At 56.1% G+C, this 24,552-nt stretch overlaps 1 protein-coding gene across 1 annotated transcript; it reads right to left on the reverse strand.

The window, feature by feature from the left end:
- Positions 1–118: 118 nt before the first annotated feature.
- On the reverse strand, positions 119–23,262 carry RORC (RAR related orphan receptor C). The gene is made up of 11 exons (XM_045033530.1): positions 23,138–23,262; positions 20,892–20,921; positions 9,941–10,026; positions 9,476–9,617; positions 7,759–8,271; positions 7,413–7,534; positions 6,309–6,441; positions 6,107–6,214; positions 5,814–5,924; positions 3,871–3,980; positions 119–778 (listed from the first exon to the last, which is right to left on the reverse strand). The coding sequence occupies exons 1-11, from the start codon at positions 23,175–23,177 to the stop codon at positions 617–619; spliced, it is 1,557 nt and encodes a 518-aa protein (XP_044889465.1). The 5' UTR covers positions 23,178–23,262; the 3' UTR covers positions 119–616.
- Positions 23,263–24,552: the final 1,290 nt, after the last annotated feature.

A 24,552-nucleotide genomic window follows, 5' to 3' on the forward strand; every position in this document is an offset into this window, starting at 1 on the left:
CTTACCCCCATCTCATCCTTACCCTTCACATATCCAGTTTTTTTTTTAGACCCTGGGTAAAGGGAAGCGTGCCCAACCACTTCCTTGCTGAGCTGAGAGGAAGAGGGAAGGCAGAAAATCTAAAGATCTGTGTTCATGTTATATACAGGTCCTTCTGGGCTCCAGCTGCCAGTCTCTGAGCTTGACATACCTCCCCAGCCAAAGCCCACAGGGAAATGCAATGAGGTATTTTAAAGTCCTGTTCTTAGCTTCTGAGCTCAGAGTTGAGTTCCATTCATCCAGGGTGTCCTGGATCCCCCTGGACACTGTGGTCCTCCTAGAGGTCCCTATGTGCCACCCTGGGCCTCTCAGAAGCTGGGGGTGAAGAGTCATGGTGAAGGAGACACGACCAAGCTGAGGCTGGAGACGGTGTTCCTTCATCCCTACCCTCTCTAGCTCTTGGCCCACCGCTGAGCATGCCTGTGGGCAGAAAGCCAGTCTGAGCAATCGCTCACCCCCAAAGAACAGGCAGGGTCCACCCTCTCAGAGCACAGGAAAGAAAAAGGTGAGGGTAGGAGGAGGGCTGGGGCGAGGGCCAGCGGGCTCCAGAGAAGGGAAAAGCAGTCCCTCCTCTGGGTCACTCGGACAGCCCCTCAGGTGACTCAATTTCAGTGCTGAAGAGTTCCTTGTAGAGTGGAGGGAAAGCAGCCTGGACCACGATGGGGTGCAGATGCTGGAAGGTTTGCAGCTTTTCCACGTGCTGGCTACACAGGCTCCGAAGCTTCCCCTTGGGTGGCAGCTGGACATGGGTTAACAGGGGGGGAGGGTCAGTACGCCAGCCTCCTCCCCAGAGCCAAGATGTCCTCTCGGCCCTCCCAGGCTAGGGCAACCCTCCTTGCTTTCCCCTCTGCACTTGGCATCGGAGGGGTGGCCGGATTCGATCCCATCACAGGGGAAGTATGTGTTCAGGAAACCAGAGGCAAGCGAGGGCTGCTGCAGGACAGGTGTGTGTTTTCTGAGTGAACCCCCAATCACATTCCCGCTACTCACCTGGTAAGTGCTCCAACTCCCCCTTTCTGCTCTTAGGATGGTTGGATCCTGCGACTCTGTTATGTACTATCACTGGCCTTCATTGATGCTGTTCTCACGTGGAATGCCTTTCCAGTTCTTTGCTTGGCTAATTCTTCCTCACTTTCAAGTGTCACCGCCTCTGGGAATATTTCCCTGACTACCCCTCCCTGGATTAAGGGCATTTCCTTTGGGCTTCTCTCTGTGTAGTAGCACTTAAACCTGATTGTAGGAAAACGGTCTCATTTGTCTGCCTTTCCACCCTGGGTCTAATCTCCTTAGGTAGGTTCTCTACCTGTCTCCCTCTCTCTCTGTATCTTTTGTTCCTATCATAGTGCTTGGCACATGACAGTTGCTCAGTAACTATTTGAACTAGTTTCGAAGCAGGTACCCAATGCTACCAATACTCAGTTGGAGGGGAATAAAAAAGGCCTAGAGACCCAGGAGGAGACAGAGGTAGGGAGACCTTATTGAAGAAAGGCCAAGAAAACCATTCATCTTCTGCAGCTTCCTGTATAACCAAAGTAGGCTTGAAAAGACTGCTCTCCAGCTACCACCTCCTCTCCCACCACCATCTTAGTTTCCTAGGAAAGGGGCAGTCAGAAAGGACCAGGCAACATGGATCCCTTGATCTTAGATTCATTCTTTTTTCATTTCTACTGCTTTACTTTGAGTTTGCCTGGACTGTCACAGTACCTCCATCCTTCCATCCTTCCTTCCTTCCTTCCTTCCTTCCTTCCTTCCTTCCTTCCTTCCTACCTCCCTTCCTTCCTTCCTTCCTTCCTTCCTTCCTTCCTTCCTTCCATCCCTCCTTCCATCCTTCCTTCCTTCCTTCCTTCCTTCCTTCCTTCCTTCCTTCCTTCCATCCTTCCTTCCTTCCATCCTTCCTTCCTTCCATCCTTCCTTCCATCCTTCCTTCCTTCCTTCCTTCCTTCCTTCCTTCCTTCCTTCCTTCCATCCTTCCTTCCTTCCATCCATCCTTCCATCCATCCATCCTTCCATTCAATAAATGTTTGTTGAGAACCTACTCAGCTAGGCACTGTGATGGGGTGTGGGGATAGATCAATGGATAAAATAAGGTAGAATAAAATATCTGGCTTTATTAAATGCATATTCTAGTGAGGGAGCCAGAAAATATAATATGCCTGAAAATTTCTTAAAGAGCAGTAATGCAGGGTGGGGTGGAGGGCTTTTTGCATCAGAAAACCTCTCCAGAATGGAGGGATGGGGCAAGCCATTTGGAAAACTAGGGGAGGAACCTTCTAGGCAGCAGGAACAGCAGATACAAAAAGCCTGAGGTGCAACTGTGTGTGATGTGTTGAAGGAATAGCCGGGAGGCGACTGAGAGGGCAGGGAGAGGAGAGGAGGTGAGAAAAATTCAGGGTCATATTGTACGTGAGGCCAGTCAGCCATGACAGACCCTACAGGTGAGTCTCAGCAGGATGGGTGGCTATAGGAGGGCTGAGACTTATGCTGTGTGGCTACTGCAGGGCAGAGGAGGGAGGAGCAGGGGCCACTGTAACAGGCCAAGTGAGAACTGATAGCCGGGGGAGGTGGGGGGTGATGGTGGAGGGGGTGATTCTGAAGGTGGAGTCAGACCTGCTTTCCAGCTGCCCCCCCCCCCCAGGGTCCAGTCAGTCTCTCCTTCCAGCCTGTCCAACTGGACTTGAAGTTCTTTAGGGCCTAGACCGTTGTGTAAGCCATTTCTGTATCCTTGGCACCTAGCACTCACTGTGCCTGGCACATAGCAAGGGTCCATTGCTTGAATGATTACATAAAAGGTTCTTTTACACTGGTTCCAAATTAAATTGCCTAAATAATAGCTCTGATGATATCATTCCTCCAGCCCTCATGGCTCTCCATTGCCTGGAAATAAAGCCTTTGCTCCTTAATATGGCACTCAAAGTCCTCTCTGATTTGCTACCTGACCTGATTTTCAGCTTCTTCTTGTCTTCTGCTACTTCCCTGCCCTCATCAGTCAGTGCCAGCTCCCAATCTTATGCTTCAGTCAAAATGTACTATGAGCTATTCCCCATATATGTACTATTTTGCCTCCTTATTTTTGCTGATATTGTTCCCATAGCCTGGCATGCCTGTCCTACCACCACGAATGTCTGTTAAAATCTGTCATACTTCATGGCCTACCTTAAATGCCACCTTCCCTAGGAAGCATTGATGACCCACTCTTTTTACCCCAGATTATTTTTAATCCCTATTCTATGCTCATAACATTTCCCCAATATCTCTTACCGAAGGAACTCATCAGGGGCACGGGGACACAGTGGGAGAGCACTGGGATTCAATCTTGTATTTATTACTCGCCAATCATGCAAACGTCGGCAAGTTGCTTAAGTCTCCTCACCGCTAAAGGGGTATTTGAATACCTGTCCTATTACTGAGTTGCCCTGAGGATGACAGCATGTCTGTGACAGCACCTTGTTAATCGTACTACTATCGTTATCACGTACCATATGCTACTCTGTACCAGAGTACCAGTACGAGCCTCTTCCTACCGCACTACGAACCCTCAGTGGGGGCAAGGATCGCTTCTCTGTAGCTTTCCATTCCATGGTGCCTTGCACAAGCAGACACTGGGTAAGCGATGGCTATATTAAACTGAACTGATTGCTGGAGCCCCCCCCCCCAATTCCAGGCTCTCTCGTGTTCCATCTGTACGCAAATGGCAGCGATTGCTTGTCCCCTTGGTTTCCATGCTGCTGCTGCAAGCTCTCTAACACCATATGGCACTCTGTCCCCACGGAGCCCCGGGGTCCCAGATCTCGTGCCAGGCCTGACCTCCTCCACCTTGGGGACTGCTCCTACCTTGGCCAGGATACCTTGGCGGTGGGTCTTGTAGAGATGGTGATGGAAAGCCAGCTCCAGGTTGTGCTGCAGCTGCTCTACTTTCCTCTTCTCTTGGAGCCCTGGCCGGTCTGAAGGAGGGCGCGGCACCATGGCGAGAAGAAGAAAGAACATGGACGTCAAATTCCCCCAACAGGGTGTGTCGTGTTGGGTATCTGTGCTGGAGCACGGCCTCCAGTGTGTGTGCACATGCGTACGTATCCTGGCTTGATAATGAAAAGCTCTGGGGGGTGGGGGGTGGCGCCTGGGTGGCTCAGTCAGTTAAGTGTCGGGCTTGGCTCAAGTCATGATCTCACAGTTCATGAGTTCAAGCTCCACATCCGGCTGTGTGCTGACAGCTCAGAGCCTGGAGCCTGCTTCACATTCTGTGTCTCCCTCTATCTCTCTGCCCCTTCCCTGCTCACTTTCTGTCTCTGAAAAATGAATAAATCTTAAAAAAAATTTTTTTTGTTTTTAAAGAAGAGCTCTAGGGCCTGGGGCTGGGCTAGCTGTCTACAAGGCAAACTGGGGAGAGATAAGGCGGATAAGAACACCCAATTTCCTGATGCCCAAGCTGCCTTCTCCCTGATACCCTGATATTTCACATGGCCCCTTCGATGCTGGGATTCCACTATGGGGGGATGAAATGGAAGAGAGCCCTGCCCCCTGGCCAAGGCTGAGACCAGATGGGAGATTGCCTTGGTGAAGCCTCCTAGGCCAGCATCAAGGCCTCTGCATCAATTGGTGGCTAACTTCAACAGACAAAGCACCTTTTGCCCTGGCTCCATCAGATAGCCAGAAGTCATCTTTTTTTTTTCTAAATGTTAATTTATTGTTGAGAGAGACAGAGCGTGACTTGGGGAGGGGCAGAGAGAGAGGAAGACACAAAATCGGAAGGAGGCTCTGGGCTGTCAGCACAGAGCCCAACGTGGGGCTCGAACTCACAGACTGCGAGATCATGACCTGAGCCAAAGTCAAATGCTTAACCCACTGAGCCACCCAGGCACCCCACCAGAAGTCATCTTTTAAGTCTTTATTTCTAGTTCAAATGATTAGGTCTCTGCTCATTGGCAGAGCCAGACAACAGATCGTCTTCATCTGCAAACTCAGGTTAGTAGCTCAGCTCATTAGCCCAGGTTCTCCAAATACTTAGCATTCCCTGGCTCAGCCCAGCCCACTCCATTCCAGTGGAGAGGGTGCCCAGAGTTCCATTGTGACGGCACACAGTCTTAAAATTAGCTCACGCATGGGGTGCCTGGGTGGCTCAGTTGGTTGAACATCCGACTTCGTCTCAGGTCATGATCTTCTGGTTTGTGAGTTCAAGCCCCTGCGTCGGGCTCCATGCTGACAGCTCAGAACCCGGAGCCTGCTTCAGATTCTGTGTCCTTCTCTCTCTCCACCCCACCCCTACTTGGGCTCTGTCTCTCTCTGTCTTTTAAAAATTAATAAACATAAAAAAAGTTTTAAAATTAGCTCACGCAGAGCAGTGATTCTCAGATTTGGTGGCACACGACAATCACCTGTGGGAGGCTGTTAAAAATCCTGGTGCTCCAGGCTGCACCCCAGATCAATGACCTTAGAGTCTCTGGGAGTGGAGCCTGGAGAAGAATCACTTTTAGAGCTTCCGGGTGATCACAGTGTGTGGTCATGGTCACACTGGACACTCTGGCGTGAGCTCACAGGCCAGCTAATTTCTCTCTGGGAAAGGAAGTGGCTCACTTCCTTTCATCCCCACGGCTCCCTGGCCCCCCACTTGTCCCAACTCCACCTTGGGAGCCGTTTCCCCTTCTCAGGCTCCTCTGACCCTTCATTCTGCTCTTTAAAGCAGTTTTCCAGACTTAACCACATTTGAAGGTCCAGACCCTTCACTATCCCTTGCCCCCCTGCCACCCGAATGTCCCTTAGGCAGGCCCAGCAACACTCACTGGCGTTGATGAGCACGAGGGCTGTGTAGAGAGCAATCTCATCCTCAGAAAAGCGCAATGTGCTCAGGGAGTGGGAGAAGTCAAAGATGGAGCTGATGAGCTCCCCACAGCCTAAGGGACGGAAAACCAAAGGATTTGCCGGGTGAACGAGGCCACGGTGCCCGGGGACACCCACCCTCTTGATGTTTGGAGCAGAGGGGGTGATCTGACCTGAAAAGAGGATACCCTGGTTCTTGAAGCTCTAGGGGGCTTGCCATCCCACCCCTCCCTCTCCATTTCCCCCTGCCCCTCACCCAAGGCTCGGAACAGCTCCGTGCCTCCGTATTTGCCTTCGAAAAAGACTGTGTGGTTGTCAGCGTTGTAGGCCCGGCACATCCTGACCAGGACCACTTCCATTGCTCCTGGAGAGGGCAGGGACATGCAGGCAGGAGTCAGGCAAAGCAGGAAGCCAGCTCTGTCCCCCTCCCCCCAGGCCTGCCCACCCTCCCTGGGCACCTGCTTTGAGAAGCACAATCTGGTCATTCTGGCAGAGCTCCATAAAGCCTGAGAGCCTCTTAGCGAACTCCACCACGTACTGAATGGCCTCAGTGAGGCGGTGGGCACAGCGTTCCCACATCTCCCACATTGACTGCAAGGAAGGAGGAGATCCCACTGTAGCCCGATATATGACCCTGTCACCCTCCCAAGCCCCCAGGAGCCCGGACTGATAAACATCAGGAGTGAGGTTCAGAACTTCCACACTGTCTGCTCCGGCATTTTTAGCCTATTCTCAGCCCAGATGCACACTTGGGGTCAATGCCTGTCACGTGGTTGCACTCACTGAGCCCCCACCAGCAGCTGGCACCCGGCTAGCTGTCCATGGGGAAACAAAACCCATCTGAGATGCAGCTTTGCCCTCAAAGAGTTTGCATTTTGTAGGGGTGAGAAGGACACACTGACCCCTCTCCCAAAAAGACACACCCAAAGGTCTTGATAACCTGGAGAAGTGAAGGCTGAATGCCAAACAAGTATTTTTAGAACAGGTTGTATTGTGAGAGTCTGATGCAAAAGAGTGTAAACTTTGGAGCCCGGTGGATCTGAATGTGCCTTTGGCTCCACGACTTTGTGGCCCAGGAAAAGTCTGTGAACCTCTCTGAGCCCAGTTTCCTTGTCTGCTAAGAACCGAAATAAATGCCAAGCTCCCAGGTGGCTGTCGTAAGAATGGAAGATAATTTATGTGAAGCGTCCAGCACAGCGCCCGGCAGAGAAGGGGTGTGTAACATCAGGGTTCTGACTACTGTTACCATCAGAGGACAAGGAAGGAGAGTATGCCGAGGTCTGTACGCCAAGGTGTGGGTGCTGGAGGCGGTAGGATGAAGGGCAGGCAAAATGTTAACCAGCAGGGGCCAAGGAAGAGCTCTCATCCGTTGGCTAGACACATGCACACACACACACACACACACACACACACACAAACACACACACACGCACACCCCATGTTTCAAAGCGGGGACACCCTTGTGTGTTGCTCCAGCCCGCTCGCCTGTGCAGGTGGCCATCTCTGCACTCTCCCAGTGGAGGCGGGATGTCCCCCCTTCCCACGGGCTCTCCTGGCCTCACCTTCCTCTGGTAGCCAGCCACCTCCTCCCGGGAGAAGATGTTAGGGCGCTGTCGTAGCAGGTCCTCCAGTCGCAGCTGACATGTCTCTCGGTAGGACTTACAAACGTTCTGCACCAGGTGCTCTGGGGCCAGAGGAGGAAGGCACAGGCTCCGTGTCAGCCAGCTGCCACCCTACCCACACAAAGGGCACTCCTGGCCTGGCCTACCCCTGCTCTGCCTCCCTCCCCCCTTCGACCCCTCGGCTCCCTTGGGCTCAGGTTTGGTGTACATGGAGTGCTGGCTCGGGCCCCTCTCTTGGAAGCCCCTCCCTCATGGTCCCTGCCCTCTCCACCTCCCAGCTGCTCACCAGTCTCTGTCAGGGAGGCATAGGGCACCTCTGGGGTGCTGTGGAAGCTGGGGCTACAGTAGCTGTCCGGGCCCTGTCCTGGTTCCTCAAGCCCAGGATGCCTGGGGTCCTCGAAATGAAGCCCACATGTGTCAGGGGGCAGCTGGCTGCCTGTGCCATAGAAGCCGTCTCTGGCCTCGGCCTTGCCCCGCTCGGGGCTGTGTCCCAGGTGGTATGAGGCCCCGTTGGGCCCCGCCTTGGCCAGGCTGCTGGGGCAGGAGGGCCCAGACCCTGGGGCTCTCAGGAGGCCGGGGGGGCAGGCCGAGGCCTCAGGCAGGTCAGGTGAAGAGCCCAGGGGCAGCTGCCCATCTGGGAGTCCCACAGGGCATGCGAGGGCATCTGCTCCCTGGCCCCCCGCTGGCGGGGTCTTGGCCACTTGTCCCCGCTGCTGCTGTTGCTGCCGCTGTAGTTGTTTCTGCACCTCGGCGTGCAGGCTGTCCCTCTGCTTCTTGGACATGCGGCCAAACTTGACAGCTGAAAGAGGTCGGGGACCAAGAGTGTTCAAGGCAGGAGGACTTGGGTGCTGGGCGGCACCAACATGCATTTTGATCATTACAAATTCACTTGCTGTCCCCTGAATAGCTAGCACTGAGCACAGCTTCCTCGGGGGCCCCCACTGTTGCTTGAGACCTCTGCCACCTCTTAGGTGTTTGCTGCAGGGCCGGTCCAGCCCAGGCGTTTTGCTCTCCCAGGCAAACTCTCCCGGCTGGAAACTGGCTTCTGCTAATGGCATGAATCTGGACTGAGGACTCTGGCCTCCTGATGCTGGGGCTGGGGGTGGTCACGTCGGGGGCCTCGAGCTGTATTGGGGTCACCTTGCCTGTCTAGGAGGGTCGGAGGAAGAGGAGAGCTGAAAACACAGGTCTCCCTGTGGTCAGGCCTGCAGGCTCCCTGGTGACCTAGATACTCACCACAGCCCAACCAAGGCTCCGCGGCTTGTTTCTGAACATCCTCTTCTGCTCTCTCTTTCCTGCCTTTTCACTCCCCCCCCACACCCCTCCCAGGTGTGGGGGCACAGCCCCTCGCCCCGCCTGCCCCTTTGCACCCCAGCGTGTTTCCTTTCACTTTGTTATTTTGGGCGCTGAAAAGTGCTGACGGACTCTTTCTGGCTCCTCATCACCTCATGCCTCCCCCAGCCCCTCCCTGGGCTCCCTCTGGGTGGTGATGGGGGGCTGTGCTGAGGCGGGGGTGAGGACACGAGAAAGCGCCAGGGACAGCAGCCCTCCCCACGCTCATGACTTCTGGGTTGTTCTCAGGCCCACTCTGGCTCCCTTCCTAGCCACCATCCTGTGTCCTATCATGGGGCTGGCAGACCAGGAAGGGAGATGAGCTAGTACTGGAGCCATGGGGCAGCAGGGCAGCAGGGAGGATGTGGAAGCTGGATGGTATCTGGGCCACAGGTGAGGGGACTGAGGAGAATCCATCACAGGAAGAGGAAAGGGAGGAGTCGGGGATGTTGGGGAATGGAGGACTGTTCTAGCAGACCCTAAAACTGGGGACGGCAAAGTCCTTTGGTGAGGGTGGTGGGCCTACCCCACCGGGCACCCCCGTTGTGCATGGCCAGCCCATGCCCCACAGAAGGACATTTCTACAGGGTAACCTCTGCCTAGCACAGCAGGCCAGGCTGCCTCTTTGGAGACTCCAGGGAAACCCCAGGGGGCTCCCTGCTTGGCCTCACCATCTCGGGACATGCCCAGTGCCAGGCATTTCTGCAGCCGGCAGTGCTGGCACCGGTTTCGGCTGGTACGGTCGATGGGGCAGTTCTGCTGGCGGGTGCAGGAGTAGACCACGTTACACTGCTGGCTCCGGCGGAAGAAACCCTGGGGAAGGCAGGCGAGGAGACCTTGGCTGTCTCTCCTGGCCAGGCCCAGCTCAGTCCCCAGTGCTTCCAGCCCCAGCTCTGGCCCCAGCTTTCCCAGATTCGACCCCCCATCAGTTTTCTCTCCTCCATGTCTTAGCATGATGACAGTTTGCCCTGCCATCATGTTCCCAGCTCAGGACAAGGCCCTCCTGTGCACAGGGCCTCCAAGGTAAGGCACCTCCCAAGCAGCTCCCTAGCTGCTTCAGTAGACCATCCCAGAATAAAGGCCACAGAACCCCTTCTCCTCACCTCGGAAGAGACTGTACGCGCGCACGTGCTCACCTTGCACCCCTCACAGGTGATAACCCCGTAGTGGATCCCAGACGACCTGTCCCCACAGATTTTGCAAGGAATCACTTCAATTTGTGCTGGAAGAAAGAAAGAACGGGAGGTCAGCCCAGGAGCCTTATCTGCCTCCTGCCCCCTCACTCGCCCTGCTCCAGCTTGTTCCCCTCTTGCAAGATGGAAGGAAGGGAAAAAGTGCCAAACACTGCTCCACAACAGGCCTAGGGGGGCCGTGTTTGGTTCGGTGGGGCAGCCGGGGGCTGTTGCAGCCCCAAGGGGGCAAGAATGCAGCTGCCGAGAGGCCACCTGTTCAGCCCTTCAAGTGGAAAAGCTCCAGTTGCCTCCCTCCCGCCTGGGGACCTAAGAGTCCTCGCTGCTGCTTTACAACACCTGCTTCCCGCGCAGGGGCCTTCCTCTAGGCCCCCCTCCCCTACCAGGGCTCTGCTTCCATGGGAAGAGTGTGAAGTGTGGGGGCGGGGAGGGGGGAGATGTGGTGAACCAGCCGGGAGGCACTGGGGGCCAGGTACAGATGCCAGCCATCCTTGGCAAGGCAGTGAAGGCTCGGGGGTGGGTTGAGCAGAGGCCCCAGGGCCAAGCAGACAGGGTCCACAGAGTAGGGCCCAGGGGGTATGGAGAAGTGAGTTAGTTAGAGCCCAGGAGAGGGTTCAACAAGCCGGGTCTGTCAGATGCTGGGGACCCAGGGAGAGAATCAAACAGGGTGCTGAGGCCCCTGGCCCCGGAGCAGAGAGTGGGCAGCTCTGTGTGTATCAGTACATGAGAGTGTGGATGTTTACGTGTGCACGAGGGCCTCTGGGTCCCATCGTATGCCCACGCATCATGAATGCTAACTTTGGCTGGGACTAGGGACCATCTCATTTAAACTTTTTCCTTTCCTTTACAGGTGAGGGAATAGACCAGATGAGGTAAGTTTGCCCCAGGGCCGGGTCTACATCCTAGCTCCCCTGCTTTCCATTATGCTGTTCTGTGTACATGGCTTTTGGGGTACACACACCAGTGGGCATGTTTGAGGGTGTGTGTACACATGGAAGGTACACATAATTGTGAGCCAGTGGGCATGTCTGCTTGAGCCAGCAGTCTCACCTGCACGTTGGCATGTTAGTGTTTGTTCTCTGGGCCACAGGGCCCCTGACCTATACCTGGCTCCAGATTCTTCTCTCCTTTGCCCTGGCCCTGTCAATGCCCACAGCTCTCTCCTGAATTTCAGGGACCAGCAGTTGGCCTTCTCCCAGCTCGTCGTTGAAGAGGAGTTGGGATTCCCACTATGTCGGGGGGACTCTGTCCCTCCCAAGGGACAGGGGTCTCTTGTGTGCCTTTGGTGTCCTGCTGCCTCCCCTTTGAGCAGGGAGGCTGGGGTGGAGCAGACCAGAAAAGTGGTCTAGGACTGCAGCCCCTGCTCATCGGTGACGTGTCCCCCATCCGTGTCCTACTCTGAGGGTCAGTGGAAGCAGCAGCTTGTCTATAGGGCAAACCTATATTCCAGTGAGCTTACCTCTGGCTCTGGCCTGGGCCCTGGTCACACATATGCGTAGGGCCTCCCAATGTGAAGTGGGCGCCTTTACACCACCGACCCTCAAGCCAGCTTTGAGCTGAGTCAGAGTAAGCAGCCACCTCCTCATGGGGGACTGGGCCCATGAGTATCTGAAACCCCTCCGTGAGAAGTCTGTTCTCTTCTCCACCCCAGCCCCCATCCGACTGCCCAAACCCCACGCAGGAGGCTGTGATCACCTGCGGCGGGGGGGGGGGGGGGGGGGGGGGGGGGGGGGGGGAGGGAGCGGTGACGGAAAGTGAGCCTTTCAGATTCTTTCCAGTAAATTAGGAGTAGATTGGAATGCATGGAGGGGAAGAGAGAACAAGACAGGGGATTGGTAGCTGGAAAAGGGACAGAAAACATGGAGACACTGCATGTCAAGTCACTTAGATTTTCTAGGCCTCAGTTCCCTTGCCAGTGAGGCCGGGGTACAAATAACACTGTTTGTCCATGGGGGGATTGTAGGTAGTTTCGCAGGCGCAATGACATGACCTGTGGGAAGCGCTGTGTAAGAGGCAAAACTCTACGTATGCTGTTACTACAGAGCAGGGCCAAAGGTGAAGAAGGCCAGTGGGCATTTGAGGCCTGATGGAAACACCCGTGCCCCATGGAGTCTGTGCTTGCGTCAACACCTTCCCCTTCAACAGTGTGGGTCTCCCTCTGTAGTGGCCCTCAGCCCAGAGAGGGGAGAAACCACCTTGGGTCACCCAAAAAAGTAAGCGGCAGGGAGATTAGGCCAAGCCACAGTGGGAACTCGGACTCCAGCCCAGCAGTCAACCACAGGCCTCCCTGCCTCTTCCCTTCTCCAAGAGCCACATCCGTGTGCGTGTGTGCACCAACCACACAGGTGACCCAGACACATCTCCCTGCCCTATGCCTGACCCACTGCTGGTCCTGGCCCCAGGAGCCTCGCGGCACTATAACCAAGACCTTATTCTTCTCATAGGCTGATGTGGCCAGCCATGGACCCCCTTCACAAATACCTACCTATTCTTGAGGGGGATGCTGGAGTTTAGACCCCAGCCACCAGGCCAGCCACTCCTCAGGGCTCCCCAACCACAGTCCCAAGACAGAGGTACACAGTGAGAAGGAACACAGAGTCAGAAGTTCCGAGCTGGGAGGCTCAGACTCTTGTAGCTTCTGAGCTAGAGAGACCAAGAGGTTCAGGACTAGCAGACAACAGAGACTTAGAACCTGAGCTGGAGATGCAGGTGCAGAAACACAGAAAGACCCACACCGATGTTCTGGCCCCAGTGCCCTGCCCCTGGCCCTGTCTGCACCACCAGGCCCCTGCTCTCCCTGCTCCCTCCTTCCCCTGCCACCTGTACCCCTTTCAATGCCATCTGCTTGAAACCTCAAAGAGAAAGTCCCGTTGCACGCGCGAGGGGGACTTGTGGAGGCGGGGAGTGGAGAGAGCGGGGAGAGAACGGGAAGAACTGGCAGAGGTGGCAGTGAGGTGAACAGGAGCTGAAAGCACCCCGCACCCCTCACCTTCACAACCTACCCCTGAGCCTTTGCCTGCAGCAGCAGGTGATGGGAACCCAGGTTGGGGAGGGGGAGCTGAGTAATCACGGGATTACTCAAACGGTTGCCCTGGAGCCTGGCCTGCCAGGAACTTAGCGTCTAAGGGCCTGATGGTGCCAGGAACTTGAACCAAGCAAAGGTCAGGACTGTCTAGGCCAGCCCCTGCGGCCCCCGCTGCTTCAGGAAGATCTTTGCACCTCACTGCTGCTCTCTCCCAGGGCCCATCAAAGGAAACCCTCACACTCCCAGGAGAGAGAGGTGTCCACCTACAAACGCTCCTGAAATCAGCTAGTGATTACATGGCTCTAGCCCCCCATCAAGGGATCTTGTGAAAATTTTGTGAGCAGGTCCCTGCTCAGGTCTGAGGGCCCAGATCCTGCATATGGACAAGCTCTGCTTGGTGCCCAAGCTTGCTGGTCCTCAGTCTGTACTTTTGAGTAGCAAGAATTGAGTCCCTCTTGAAGCTTTTGTGCAGGGCTGCTCCTCCCTGGGGGACAAGGGTGGGGTTGGCCGTCTTTCCCCCAGCTCATTTTCATTTCTTCTCCTCAGCCTGTGAGGCCTCTAAAGCTGCATTCTGATAGGACACTGGGAAAAGAAAATGAACCCCTTCTCGATTGCTTCAGAGACTGAAGCATCCCCAGGGAGCTTGCTGTGTGCACCTCTGATGTGGGGGAAATCCGGTAGTGAGGAGGTGGTCTTTCCCTCCCTCCAACCCCTCTAGTCTCACCCTTCCCACAGCTGTGAGATTCATTGATAGCGCTCTCTGAATGCATCCAGAGCCTGGCTCTTAGGAAGCCAGCTCTGGGCCTTGTCCAGGTGCCCTATGCCACAGAGAGGAAGTGGTAGGAGCGAAGGAGGGGCTCTAGCCCAGGGGGATCTCTCCCCTCAAACCCCAGAACCACTCCCCCACCCCCCCCTCTGCCGCCCCGCCAACCCTGGTAGAGTGGATGCAGCCAGAGGCGCCCTGGGGTCCTTATCTTCTCTTGGTGCTTTGTCAGTCTCCAGATGGGCCTTCCTTCTCTTTCTCTCCCCTTTTCTCCAGCCGACAGGGGTTCAAGGGCGATGATAATGATAGACATAAGCCGTGGCTGAATTTTACTTGGTGCCAGGCTTCGCATAAGTGTTTCATTAATGATTACAACAACCCTAGGGACCAGGCATTGCTTGTACTGTCCCCATTTTACAGATGAGAAAACAGTCGAGGAGGGAGTAAGTGGCTTGACTAAGGTCACACGGCCTAAAGTGGCAGATCTGACATTTGAACCCAGGTCTCTGTAATTCTGTAACCCATGTCCCCAACCATTAAGCTATACACCCTGTAAGGATGAGATGCCCAAGTGAACCAAGCAAAGGGGATACAGGACAAGGTTACTGGCCACAGGGGAAAGGTGGGCTGGGAACAGAATTCAGAGAGGACCCCCGGGGAACTAAAGCCGGGACTCATGCCTGATGTAAGGACGCCCAGGGACATGGTCCCCTCGCTCCCTGCTTTTCATCTGCCGTGCCACCTCCTCCTGCCTGTATTCATGTCTTGGGGCCAAGGTGTCCAAGGCCAGCTCGCCTGACCCAACAGAGCTCCTCTGGGGGTGTGGGCTGGCTTTCATACAACGTAGTAGGCCTCTGCAGGGATGAATGAGTGGACAGGAAAGAGGAATGCACCTCTTTTCTTAGCTTAGCTCCCCCACCCCCACCCCTATGGAGACCACAGCTCTGGCCAGGGGTCCCAGTGTACCCTAGCCTGTCACCAGCCTCCCTCCTTTCTCAGCTCTCCTTCCCGCAGCTTCTGCAAAGCTGGAAACCACTTTGGTGTGTGCCCCCACAGGGGAGCGGGAGGGGGAGGGGTGGCGGGGGCCAGGAGAGAAGCACTTCTATCTGCTGAACACTGCTCCCAAGGTAGGGCGAGGGTTTTCTGCTGATACACCCAGATCCCAGGGCTGAGAAAGTAGTGAAGCTAAAACTCAGGTGGGCGAGGGAGAGTCTGGGGTTCTGAAAAGCCACGAAAGACAGCCAGCCACCTGAAACCCCTCTGGGTGCCCCCGCCACCCCCGCAGTCTGGGACAGGAGAAAGGAGGGGAAACAAAAGAATTGAGTGAAAACAACCAGTGAATGGGGGGAGGGGATGAATCACCAGGAGGAAGCTCTGAGGAGTGGGAGCCCCAAGACACAGTCAGCGGCCTTCCCTGCCGCCAGGCTTGTGCGTCCTTTCCACAGGGCTCTGCTGTTCCAGGAGACCAGGAACCCAGAGAGACTCTGGCTGGGGTGCTGACGTCCTGCCCTGTAACCGACCCTCCCCCGAACACACATCCCCATCTTTTCTGAGCCCAGAGTCCCAGGACAGCATTGCAGTAGCAGGAAGAGTAGAGATTAGATCTCAGAAAGGACTGGCCGTGGAGGACAAGAGGAGACCCCAGAGCTGCCTTCCTTAGAGGGCTCTTAGCATAGGAAAGTCCCTGTTCCCTGTCTGAGTCAGGGGCACAGAGGCAGGGGAGATGAGGGGGCCCCCAGGAGGGCAGCAATACTGCTTCAGTGTGATGGGACAGGCTGCAGCGCCGCGGCCTCTAGGACCTTGGGCTAGGGGTGTTTGGGATTCCAGTTAGGGATGGGAAGAGAAGAAAAGGCAAAGCTTCTGGGGTGATGCAGGGAAGGAGGGGGCCCTTTGTAAAGTCTTCAGGTGGTCCAGGGCTCCCAGGATAATAGCTGTGGCACCCTTGGGGACCTGGACTACTTCTGGCCCACGGCTCCTCATTATCATGACCAGACTTGGAAAGATCAGGGCACAGCAAAGACTGGCATGCGACCTCACACCTCCCCTTCCCCTTCCCCCTACTGCCCCATGCACACTCAGTGGTTGGTGGGGGGAGCTCATGCCTATTGCCTCCACACTGGCCGTGCCCTCAGAGAGAGATGACTAGGGCCACCATCCCTCTGGCTGGCTGGGAGTCTTTCTGGCTAATGGACATTTCCTCTTTGCTTAGCTGCAGCTCGCCATGGCAGGGAGCCCCTATCACCCTTCCAGAACCTCCATAAAATCCATGCCTCCCCCTTCCTGCCTTCCTAGACCCACTCAGTACTCAGCGTCTCCTCTCTGCGGCCCGTCCTCTTTCCTCCCCATCTCTCCCTGTGTCTGTGTGCCTTTCCATTGTCTGTGCTCCAGCTCTGTGTCGGGCTTCACGCGGTGCTGTTTCGGTGGTAGTTCTCCACTTACAGCTCCATCAGGGCATCATTCTTTCCCCAAGTATTTCATGACTCTGTCCTTTGGGTTTGGCCTCTGCACCTCTCTCTATTTCCTGGTGTGTTTCTGTTCCTTGTTTGTCTGCCCCTCAGTCTCTGGGTGTGTCATAGTCCCCAGCCCCCAGTGTGTAGACTCTCCCTGGCTATAGTCAGAGAGCGCAGAGGTGGCTGGCACTCACTAGGTGTGTGTGTGGGCGGGGATGGGGGCAGCCAGGTAACCTGGGGCTATGAGATACCCAGAGATGTCCAGGTGAGAAGGACTAGTGGCATCTACCCCCAGATCGGAGGGGACCCCCTTCTCTTATCTACCAGCCTGGATGGAGCTGTTGGGGGGAAATTATGTAGAACTGCCTAGTGGCTCCCTCCTCCAGTCCTGGGGACTCCTGTTCTCCTGCCAGGCTCTGAAACACACCCAATCCTTGCTTCCCAGGGTGGATTTACTGACTGGGGACCATTTCTGGGAAGACTGGTTTGCTAACTTTTGCTGCTAGTCTGAAGAAGCTAGAAGGAAACTGAAGCTCCAAAGGGCCCCTCTTCCTGCGGAAATCTTTGGCTCTTTTCCTTGCCCCTCCTGACCCATCCCAGCTCATACACCCACACTGGAATCTCTGTCCCAAGCTCCTTCTCTTCTATGGCTTCTCTGTCTATGTCCTGGGAGAGTTGAGATGCCTTCACTAGCTTTGGGGGTGCTCACCTTGGGGACCAGGGCTCTCTCCTTGGTCGTGGGTCCTCAAGAACTGGGACCCTCTCCAGAGTTAGTTTTGTTTTTAAATTTAGCTCTTATTTTGCTTATGAGGAGACCAGAGCCCAGTGACTTGTTTAAGACTACGTGGCTAGTTGGTGACAGAGCTGGCATCAGAATCTGGTCTTTAGATTCTCAGCCCATGGGTCTTTCCAGGACCCAATATGGCCTCCCTTCTGTGGTCTGTGGGAAGACCCCAGGTTGAGGCTGGGCCTGCCTCAGGCCTCAGGCCACAGGGACATGGGGCTTCCCTTTTCCTCGTTTGCCCTGTGCTCCGAGAGGCCCTCCAGCTTTCCTGACGCGAACAGAGGGATTGTCTGATTTACTTGTGCTTGCTCTGCTAGAAGGCACAGGGACTGTACACATCTGCCCACAAGCTGTTGGCCCATGGCTTCACACCAGGAAGGGGTGAAACTGAAGGCTTTCTGCTCTGTCTCCCCTGCCTGATCCCCCCTCATCAAATGAATGAGGGAAACTGGGGACACACACACACACACACACACACACACACATGCTGAGACCTGGATGTTGGGTTCTGACCCTCTCTATCTGCCGATCTGGCTCTCCTCTCCCTGTCCTGCTGCTTCAGGGCACAGCAACCCCTCTGGCTCCTCTTTGAACCCACTCTGAGGCAGGTTGGCAGCATGGAGGGAGTTGCTGCAGTGGGAGAGTGTGCCTGTCAGTCACCAACCTCCCTCTGCTGCAGCCCTGTGATCTGGGGTGAAGCACTGGCCTCGCTGGGGCTCAGTCCTTTCTTGTTAAACGCGGAACAGAGCACTTCAGACACTCCTGCAGACCCTTTCCAGGGCTCATGACATACGTGGTCCTCCACAGCCCCCTCTATTACCCTGCCCTAAGAAAATTGCCTGGGGAGTGAGACTCCACAGCTACTCCACCCATCTCCCAACAGAACTTGGCCTTGACTGGGACACACCCTGTGGTGGGGGGAAGAGCCCTCAGCTTTTCTCACGCTGTTCCCAAGACACCTCTCTGTTCCAGAGGCCCAGGGATGACAGTGGCATCTAGGCTTCCCCACTCCCAGGTGGCCCCATTCACTTACTTCTCATGATTGAGCCTTGGGCTTTGCTGCCTTGGCTTTCTGTCCTCAGTGGGGGGTGGTCCGGGGATGGGGCACAGCTGGCAGCTGGGTTGGGGGTGAGGCCCTCTCTGCCGAGCTTCAGCCTGTAGCTCCTCACCTAGCTCCCTCCCAGTTCTTCTGGGCCAGGGGGGTTGAAGCCACCACCACACAGGTGGCCGAGTGACAACCCCCCCACTCCATCCCCACCCCCTCTGGGGTGCAGCGAGTAGGATGACAGGCGCTGCACGTGGCCAATCTGGGCCTGGGGCAGGGTGTGAGGGGCGGGGCAGCCAATTGCAGGGGGCGTTGGAAAATTCCAAAACCACATGCGACAGCCACACGCGGTAAAAGCTGTTTCCACCCGTCAAAGTAGTTCTGGCTGGGGAGCCAGAATGGAGCTCACGGGAGCCTGGGGCCAGGTTCCTACTCCCCCTCCCGCTGAGGACCAGAGCCTGACCCTCTTTGCCAGGCGACTCCAGGGACAGGGATGTTTCTAGAGGTAAGTCACAGGATGTCTGCCCCCGGGGGGGCAGTGGCTGGTGCCACCAGAGACCCTGTGGACTGTCAACTGCCGCCCAGTGGGGTGCAGTCTGAGAGGCCGCCCCACCACCCCACCCGCCATGCTCATGACCTCCCTCCAGACATGGCATATGCCCTCGGCTAGGAACTAAAGATAATAGCAGCAGTAATAATCATCAGACAAATATCCATTATCCGCAGGTAGGGTTATTTCCTCAGGACCAAAACTACTGAAACTGGAATGCAGATAATGTTGGCAACGACGATGATGATGATGATGGTGGTGGTGGTAATAAAATAATAATAATGTTTACTATGTGCCAGAAACGGTTATTAATTTCTTATGTGGATTATCTAATACTCACAAAATACTTTATGAAGTAGGCACCATTATCCCCATTTTGAAGAAAGTGAGACACAGAGAGGTTAAGTAAATTGCCCAAGGTCACACAGCTAGTTAGTGGTGGGGTCAGTATTCAAACTCAGGCAGTTTGGCCCCAGATCCCACCCGAGGGATGGGAGAGCTTCTCTGGTCCATCCTCTAGCTCTTGAGGATGTCTCAGCTTGGGAGGTTTCCTGGCACTTGAGGCTAGAGTTTATTGGCCTGGGGGTCCTTCTGAGGGTCCCTCTCAGCCTCAGATCTGCTCTGTGGGTACCTGGGCCTGAGGGTTCCCTCTTCAGGGCCCTTTAGTAATTAGGCCCTCTCTTGGTCTGGGAATCCCTCTTGGGCTCCTCCCTTCTTGGGACTGTCCTGGATCTCCTCCTTGGGTTGTCTCAGTTCAGAACCTATTTTTCTGAGGCTCTCGGCCTGGGGGAGTCCCTCATCTCTTCCGGATTCTCTGATCCTCTAAGAGGTCTCTGGTCTTGCCGGGCCTCTAATAGCTCCTCAGCACAGTACCTTTCCATGCTGGCCTTCCTCTGGCTCTCGGGGCAGCAGAATGCACATGCACGGAAGGCCTGTCACCCTGGCTTCTCATAGGACACTCTGGGGTGGGGGTGAGGGCTTGGTTGCACAGGCCCAGTGGGGCTGGGAGAGGAGAAAGGGGCGTGGTCTTGGTCAAGGTTTCTGTGGTAAGAGGTTAAGGTCGGGATGGAGTATAGGCTCCTCCAGTTCCAGCTGCTCCGAAAGTCCCCCTTCTTCCCCCCCCCCACCCACATATGGTCCCTGGTTCCCATCCCCCGGTTCTTGAGCACGTCACTCCTTGACCTGCTTTCCTCCCAGGGCCCTGCTCAGCATTTCCGTGGGGCCCTGTGGCTAGGGGCAGGCGAGGCACAGATCTGGATTGTGCTGAGCCAAGCAACCCCCCACCCAGGAGGACGCAGCATCCTGGATAGCCCCCTGGCGCCTGTCCGCCCAGCTCAAGGACAAGGGGACGCTGTTGCCCTCTGAGATGTCCCTGCTTGGAACAGGGAGGCTCTAGGCAATCTTGGCAGCCGGAGCAAGGTCAGTGAGCTCTCAGGAGGAACTGGTAGGCAATCCAGGGGAGTGCCATGGAGAAAGGCAGGTGGTCTCTCTTGCGCCAGAATGGTTTTCATTAATGTGCGGACCGTGCTTCTGGAGGAGGCCTTTCCCAGAGTACCCTCAGGCGGTTAAGGGTGCGCCTGGACCTGATGGGATATAAGCTTTGGGACTGAGATTGGGTGGGTGCATTTTCTGGGGAAGTGGCCTCCACAAACTAAGGGGTTAGATCCCATGTGCTGAGAGGTCCCTAGAGGGGATGCTTCCTCACCAGTGTCTATTGGGAAGTCCTTCCTGAGCTCTAGCCTTCCTACATGCTGTGGCCTCAGTCTTTCGGGGTCCAGAGTGTCCCTGTGTATCATGTTTCCTACAGAGGTGAAGGTTTTCCTGCTCTCCAGCTCTGCATGGCCTGGCTTGTTCACACCTCAGGATGTGTTAACCACCAAGATGAACACCAAATGTGGCTCAGCTGTCGCAAAGCCCGGTGCAGGCTCCCTGAGTCCCGAAGGCCAACCCTGCCTCCCCCTGCTCTCTGTCTCCCTCCCTCCTGCTGCCAGCTCCTGTGCCTCTGTCCAGCACCCCTCCTCTTCTTCTCCCACAGGTCTCTTCTAATCCCTCTCTCCTTCAGCCTGTGGTGCTCCCTCTGACTCCACAGGCTTCCTCCTGACCTCCCATCACCCTGATCTTGAGGTTTCTTCACACCCCACCCCCGGCTCCCCATCTCCCTGTTTCCCTAGGTGCCACCTCTGCCTGGCTCCTCTGTCTCTGGGCCAGCTCCGGAGCCTTGCTGAGCTCCTGCCATCTCTCCACACCCAGCACCAGGTGCTGCCCCAACCCTCTACTCACAGCTGTGGGTCTTCTTTGCGGCCAGCAGCTCTGGAAAGAGAAGAGAGGGGGTCGGGGCCAAAAGTTGAAGACCATGGGCACCAGGAACACCACCCCATCACTGGCCCTATCCCACCCCATTCCTTTCTCCTGAACCTGGTGTCTGAGCAGAAGGTGGGACCATCCTGCACACACCCCTCTCTTCGCTCTATGCCCTGCAGGTCCTCAGAAGTGCTGGGCTTCTCACTGCCTCTGGGAGTTCCCCAAGCTCTTCCTTCTCCCTTCTCTCAGAATGCCCTTCCCTGACACCCTAGTCAGTGTAGCCAACTTCCCCTCATCCCTCAAGTTTCCAGTTGGAGAAGCTGTACATGCCCCTCTCCCCTCCCCTCATGCTGACACTCGGCACCTTGTATTTGATTTCCTGACACTCACCACATTGTTCCCTAACTGCTATCATTGTGTCACTATCCGTGAAATGACGCTTTCCTGCTGGTCGGTAAACCCTGTGGAGGAAGGGACTGTGTCTGTCTTGTTGACCTTGCTATTCCCAGAGCCTTCTGTGGCGCCTGGCCCATTAGAGGTGCACAATAAATATTCTGCAGCCAGAGTGACATCTCTGTGGTCTCTCCTTCGTGCCCGAAAGCACCTGGGAGTGCCAGAGGTGTGGAGGTTGAGAGTAAGGCCGTGAGGATGTTTGGAGGAAGAGGATGGAGACTAGGAACACAGACTCTGCCCTCTGAACCCTGGCTCCTGTGGCATACCAGCCTGCAGAGGAGGGGGTCCCTTCCTTTGGCGGGTCTGGGCAGAGAGCAGACAGTAGGGTACCCAGCGGCTTGACGTGGGGTGGGCAGGGATGCACACACCTTGGAGGGGCAGCTGCTGAGGAGCAAGCCTTTGCTAGAGCATTGTGGCGACCCGGTGGTGGCGATGGTCATTCACTTTGGCATTTATTGAACACCTACCGAGGGAGACCCTGGGAGGAGGCTTCCCCTGCCAGGTGTTGGTTGATTTCCTACAACCACACAACAGCTCCTCATAGAGCACAAGGCTAGCCTTTTGTACCAGAAAAGCCTGTAGCCCTGCCTTAGGCCCCCTACAGGCTTGCTCCCTAACCTCTGAATCTGCTCTGCTGCTGGAGTTTTCTTTCTGCTGGCCATTCCCGGACACCTCTCCACCATCCCCCTCACACTGTCCCTTTGCCCAGGAGATGCTCCCCACAGGCAGGTTTCCTTCACGGGCGGGGTGGGGGTGGGGGGGAATGCACTAGAAGGGCTGGGCTCTGCTGGGGTGGGGTGGGGGAGGACTGCCCAGAGAGGGAGTGACTCCATCCGGCCCCTCCCCCTCCCACTGATCCTGCCTGGCCCCACCCAGCTTCCTCCCTGACGTGGCACCCTCTCTCTGGCCTCCTGGGGTGGGGGTGCTTCCCTGCCAAGGTGGTGGTGTTCTTCCTCCACCAGGTGGCCCAGGAGCTTGCTGGCACTCACTCCCCTGGGTGCTCATAGCTGACCAAGCAGGTGGCCGTGCATTCTGCTCTGAGAGGGTCTCTGAGTTATAGACTGTGAGTGGGGACAAGGACTGCCTGACTCTGTGCATCCCACTGCCCCCGGCCTGGTTCCCCACGTTCTCTGCACAAATGAAACCTCGCACCCCTGGGCCAGTGGGGAGAAAAGTGCCAGGCTAGTGGGCATGGGCAGCGAACAGGGTGTGGTTGCTTCCTCCCCCCACCCTTTGTCTGTCACCCTTAAAGGCAGGAGGGGCTCCTCCATTGGTGAATGAACAGAAGGTGGGGTGGCCAGCCTTCCATCCACTGCTGCTGTTTGCCAGCTGAGTAAAGCAGTGTCCCCATCTCATCGCAGGGGGCGCTGACATTGGGAGGGTCTGCCCACATTCTGGCCCTTCACTGGATCTAGCTTCCTTCACTCTGTTCTCCCCCCACCCCCCCCCCACCCACACCTGTCTTCCTTCCCCGCTGCTCCCTTTCTTCCCCCTCCCTGTGTTTCCTGCTTATCCCCCTTTCTACAGTCTCTTCCTCTGCAGTGTCCCCAGCCCCTCCTCCTGCTTCTCCTTCAGTTTCCATCAGGACTGGCCTGCATCCCCTGCCAATCCATCTCTCTCCTTCTCTCTTGTCTTGTCCTCCTCCTCCTCCTCTCTTCTTGACCAGAGTCTTCCTCTCTCTCTCTCTCTCTCTCTCTCTCTCTCTCTCTTTCTCTCTCCTGAACCTCCTGACAAGTCCTTTCCACCTGCCTGCAGGGCCATGGGCCTCTTACCCTGAGAGGCTCGGTGCTGTCTCTGTGGGGCCCTGTCCATGGGGCAGCTCCCTTGGTGCCGTCCTTGCTGCCCCGGCTGCCCAGGAGGGCAGGGAGCAGGGCCCAGGGGAGGGAGGAGGGAGCAGGGAGGGAGCACCTGGCCTGTCAGCAGGCAGGGGAAAGGAGTGGCTGGCAGAGTGGCCTGGCACCAGGAGGGGACAAGGAGAGAGATCTGAGGAACAGAGTTTGGAGCTTTGGAGAGAAACAGGATAAGTGAAGGGAAGGAGGCCAGCATTTATTGATCACCTACTGTGTGCCAGGCCCTTTGCCAGTCACTTTAGAAACCCATGATTCTCATAGCATCCGCCATTATTCCAGATTTACCCATAAGCTATGTGATGCTCAAAGATATTACTGACTTGCCCAAGAACAATAAGTGGCTGCACTGTGATTTGAACCCAGGACTTTGTGACTTTGGAATGGTGTGTTTTCTATCTGAACCAAGATAGGTGACATGCAAAGGGGAGATGGGAAAAGGGTGGCTTCTCTGTGGGGTGGGGGAGCGCGGACTGTGACTCTTCTCCAGGATGAGGTCAGACTCCTCCCATGGTTCTTCAGTTCCTTGAGGCCTCTGACTGCTTAGCTCCTGCACCTGGCTGTCCTTCCCTAGAATTCTCTGACTCCCTGATGCCTCCACAGGTCTGTTGGTGGGCCGCAGGGCAGGGCTAGGGGAGTGTGCAGGGGCAGAGGAAGATGGGAGGGGAGAGATGAGGAGAGGAGAGATGCCGCGCTCTGCACCAGTTGGAGGAAGCAGAGCCCCTAGACTGGGTTGGCCTGCACCAGGGCCGGCACTGAGGAAGGACCCTGCAGAGGGGCCTCAGGGCAGAGCAGGTCCTGGACGCCACTTCTCTCCAGAGTTTGATTAGCTGGGCCTGGCTCTCCTGGTTACCCAACAAGCCGGCTGGCCAGGGGCCAGGCTGCAGTGGGGCGGCTCCCTGGCACCTCCCCCTGCTCTCACTCCCAGCTGGTAAACAGCAGAGTGGGGGCCAGCGACGCCGCAGCACGTGGCACCTGGCGTGGAGAGGGCAGGCAGCTGTCTTTTCCCTCTCCTGTCCCCCCACCGTGCCCTTCTCCACTCCTGCCCCACTCTGGAGGCTTCACACTCTTGCTACCATCAGCACCTCCATTCCTGGGTAGCCCCCCAGTGTCTCCCAATGGCTGCAGCTTGAGGGACAAAGGTTAAAAGTAGAGGACTCCCCAACTCCTAGGATAGTGGGCAAGGGGATAGGGAGAGAGGAGGAATGGAGTGGACCCTTCTGGGGACCTTCTCATGCCGAGAGTCTGACTGTGTGTGCCTGTGCCTCTGAGTAGCCCGTGTCCTTTTGGTAAATGCATGGTCCATGCCTCTAAATATACTTCTTTGCACAGAACAGGAT

This window comes from Felis catus, chromosome C1 (genome assembly GCF_018350175.1).
Source record: "Felis catus isolate Fca126 chromosome C1, F.catus_Fca126_mat1.0, whole genome shotgun sequence".
NCBI classification, from domain to species: Eukaryota; Metazoa; Chordata; class Mammalia; order Carnivora; family Felidae; genus Felis; species Felis catus.

Bases quoted from the DNA above. Each gene is read 5' to 3' on its own strand.
- RORC (XM_045033530.1), bottom strand. From the start codon at position 23,177: ATGGACAGGGCCCCACAGAGACAGCACCGAGCCTCTCAGG. The intron at 6,442-7,412 runs GTGAGGCCAGGA...CCTTCCTTGCAG, and splicing joins TGGCTGGCTACCAGAGGAAG to TCAATGTGGGAGATGTGGGA. The intron at 779-3,870 runs GTAGGAGCAGTC...ACCCATGTCCAG, and splicing joins GCCAAGGTATCCTGGCCAAG to CTGCCACCCAAGGGGAAGCT.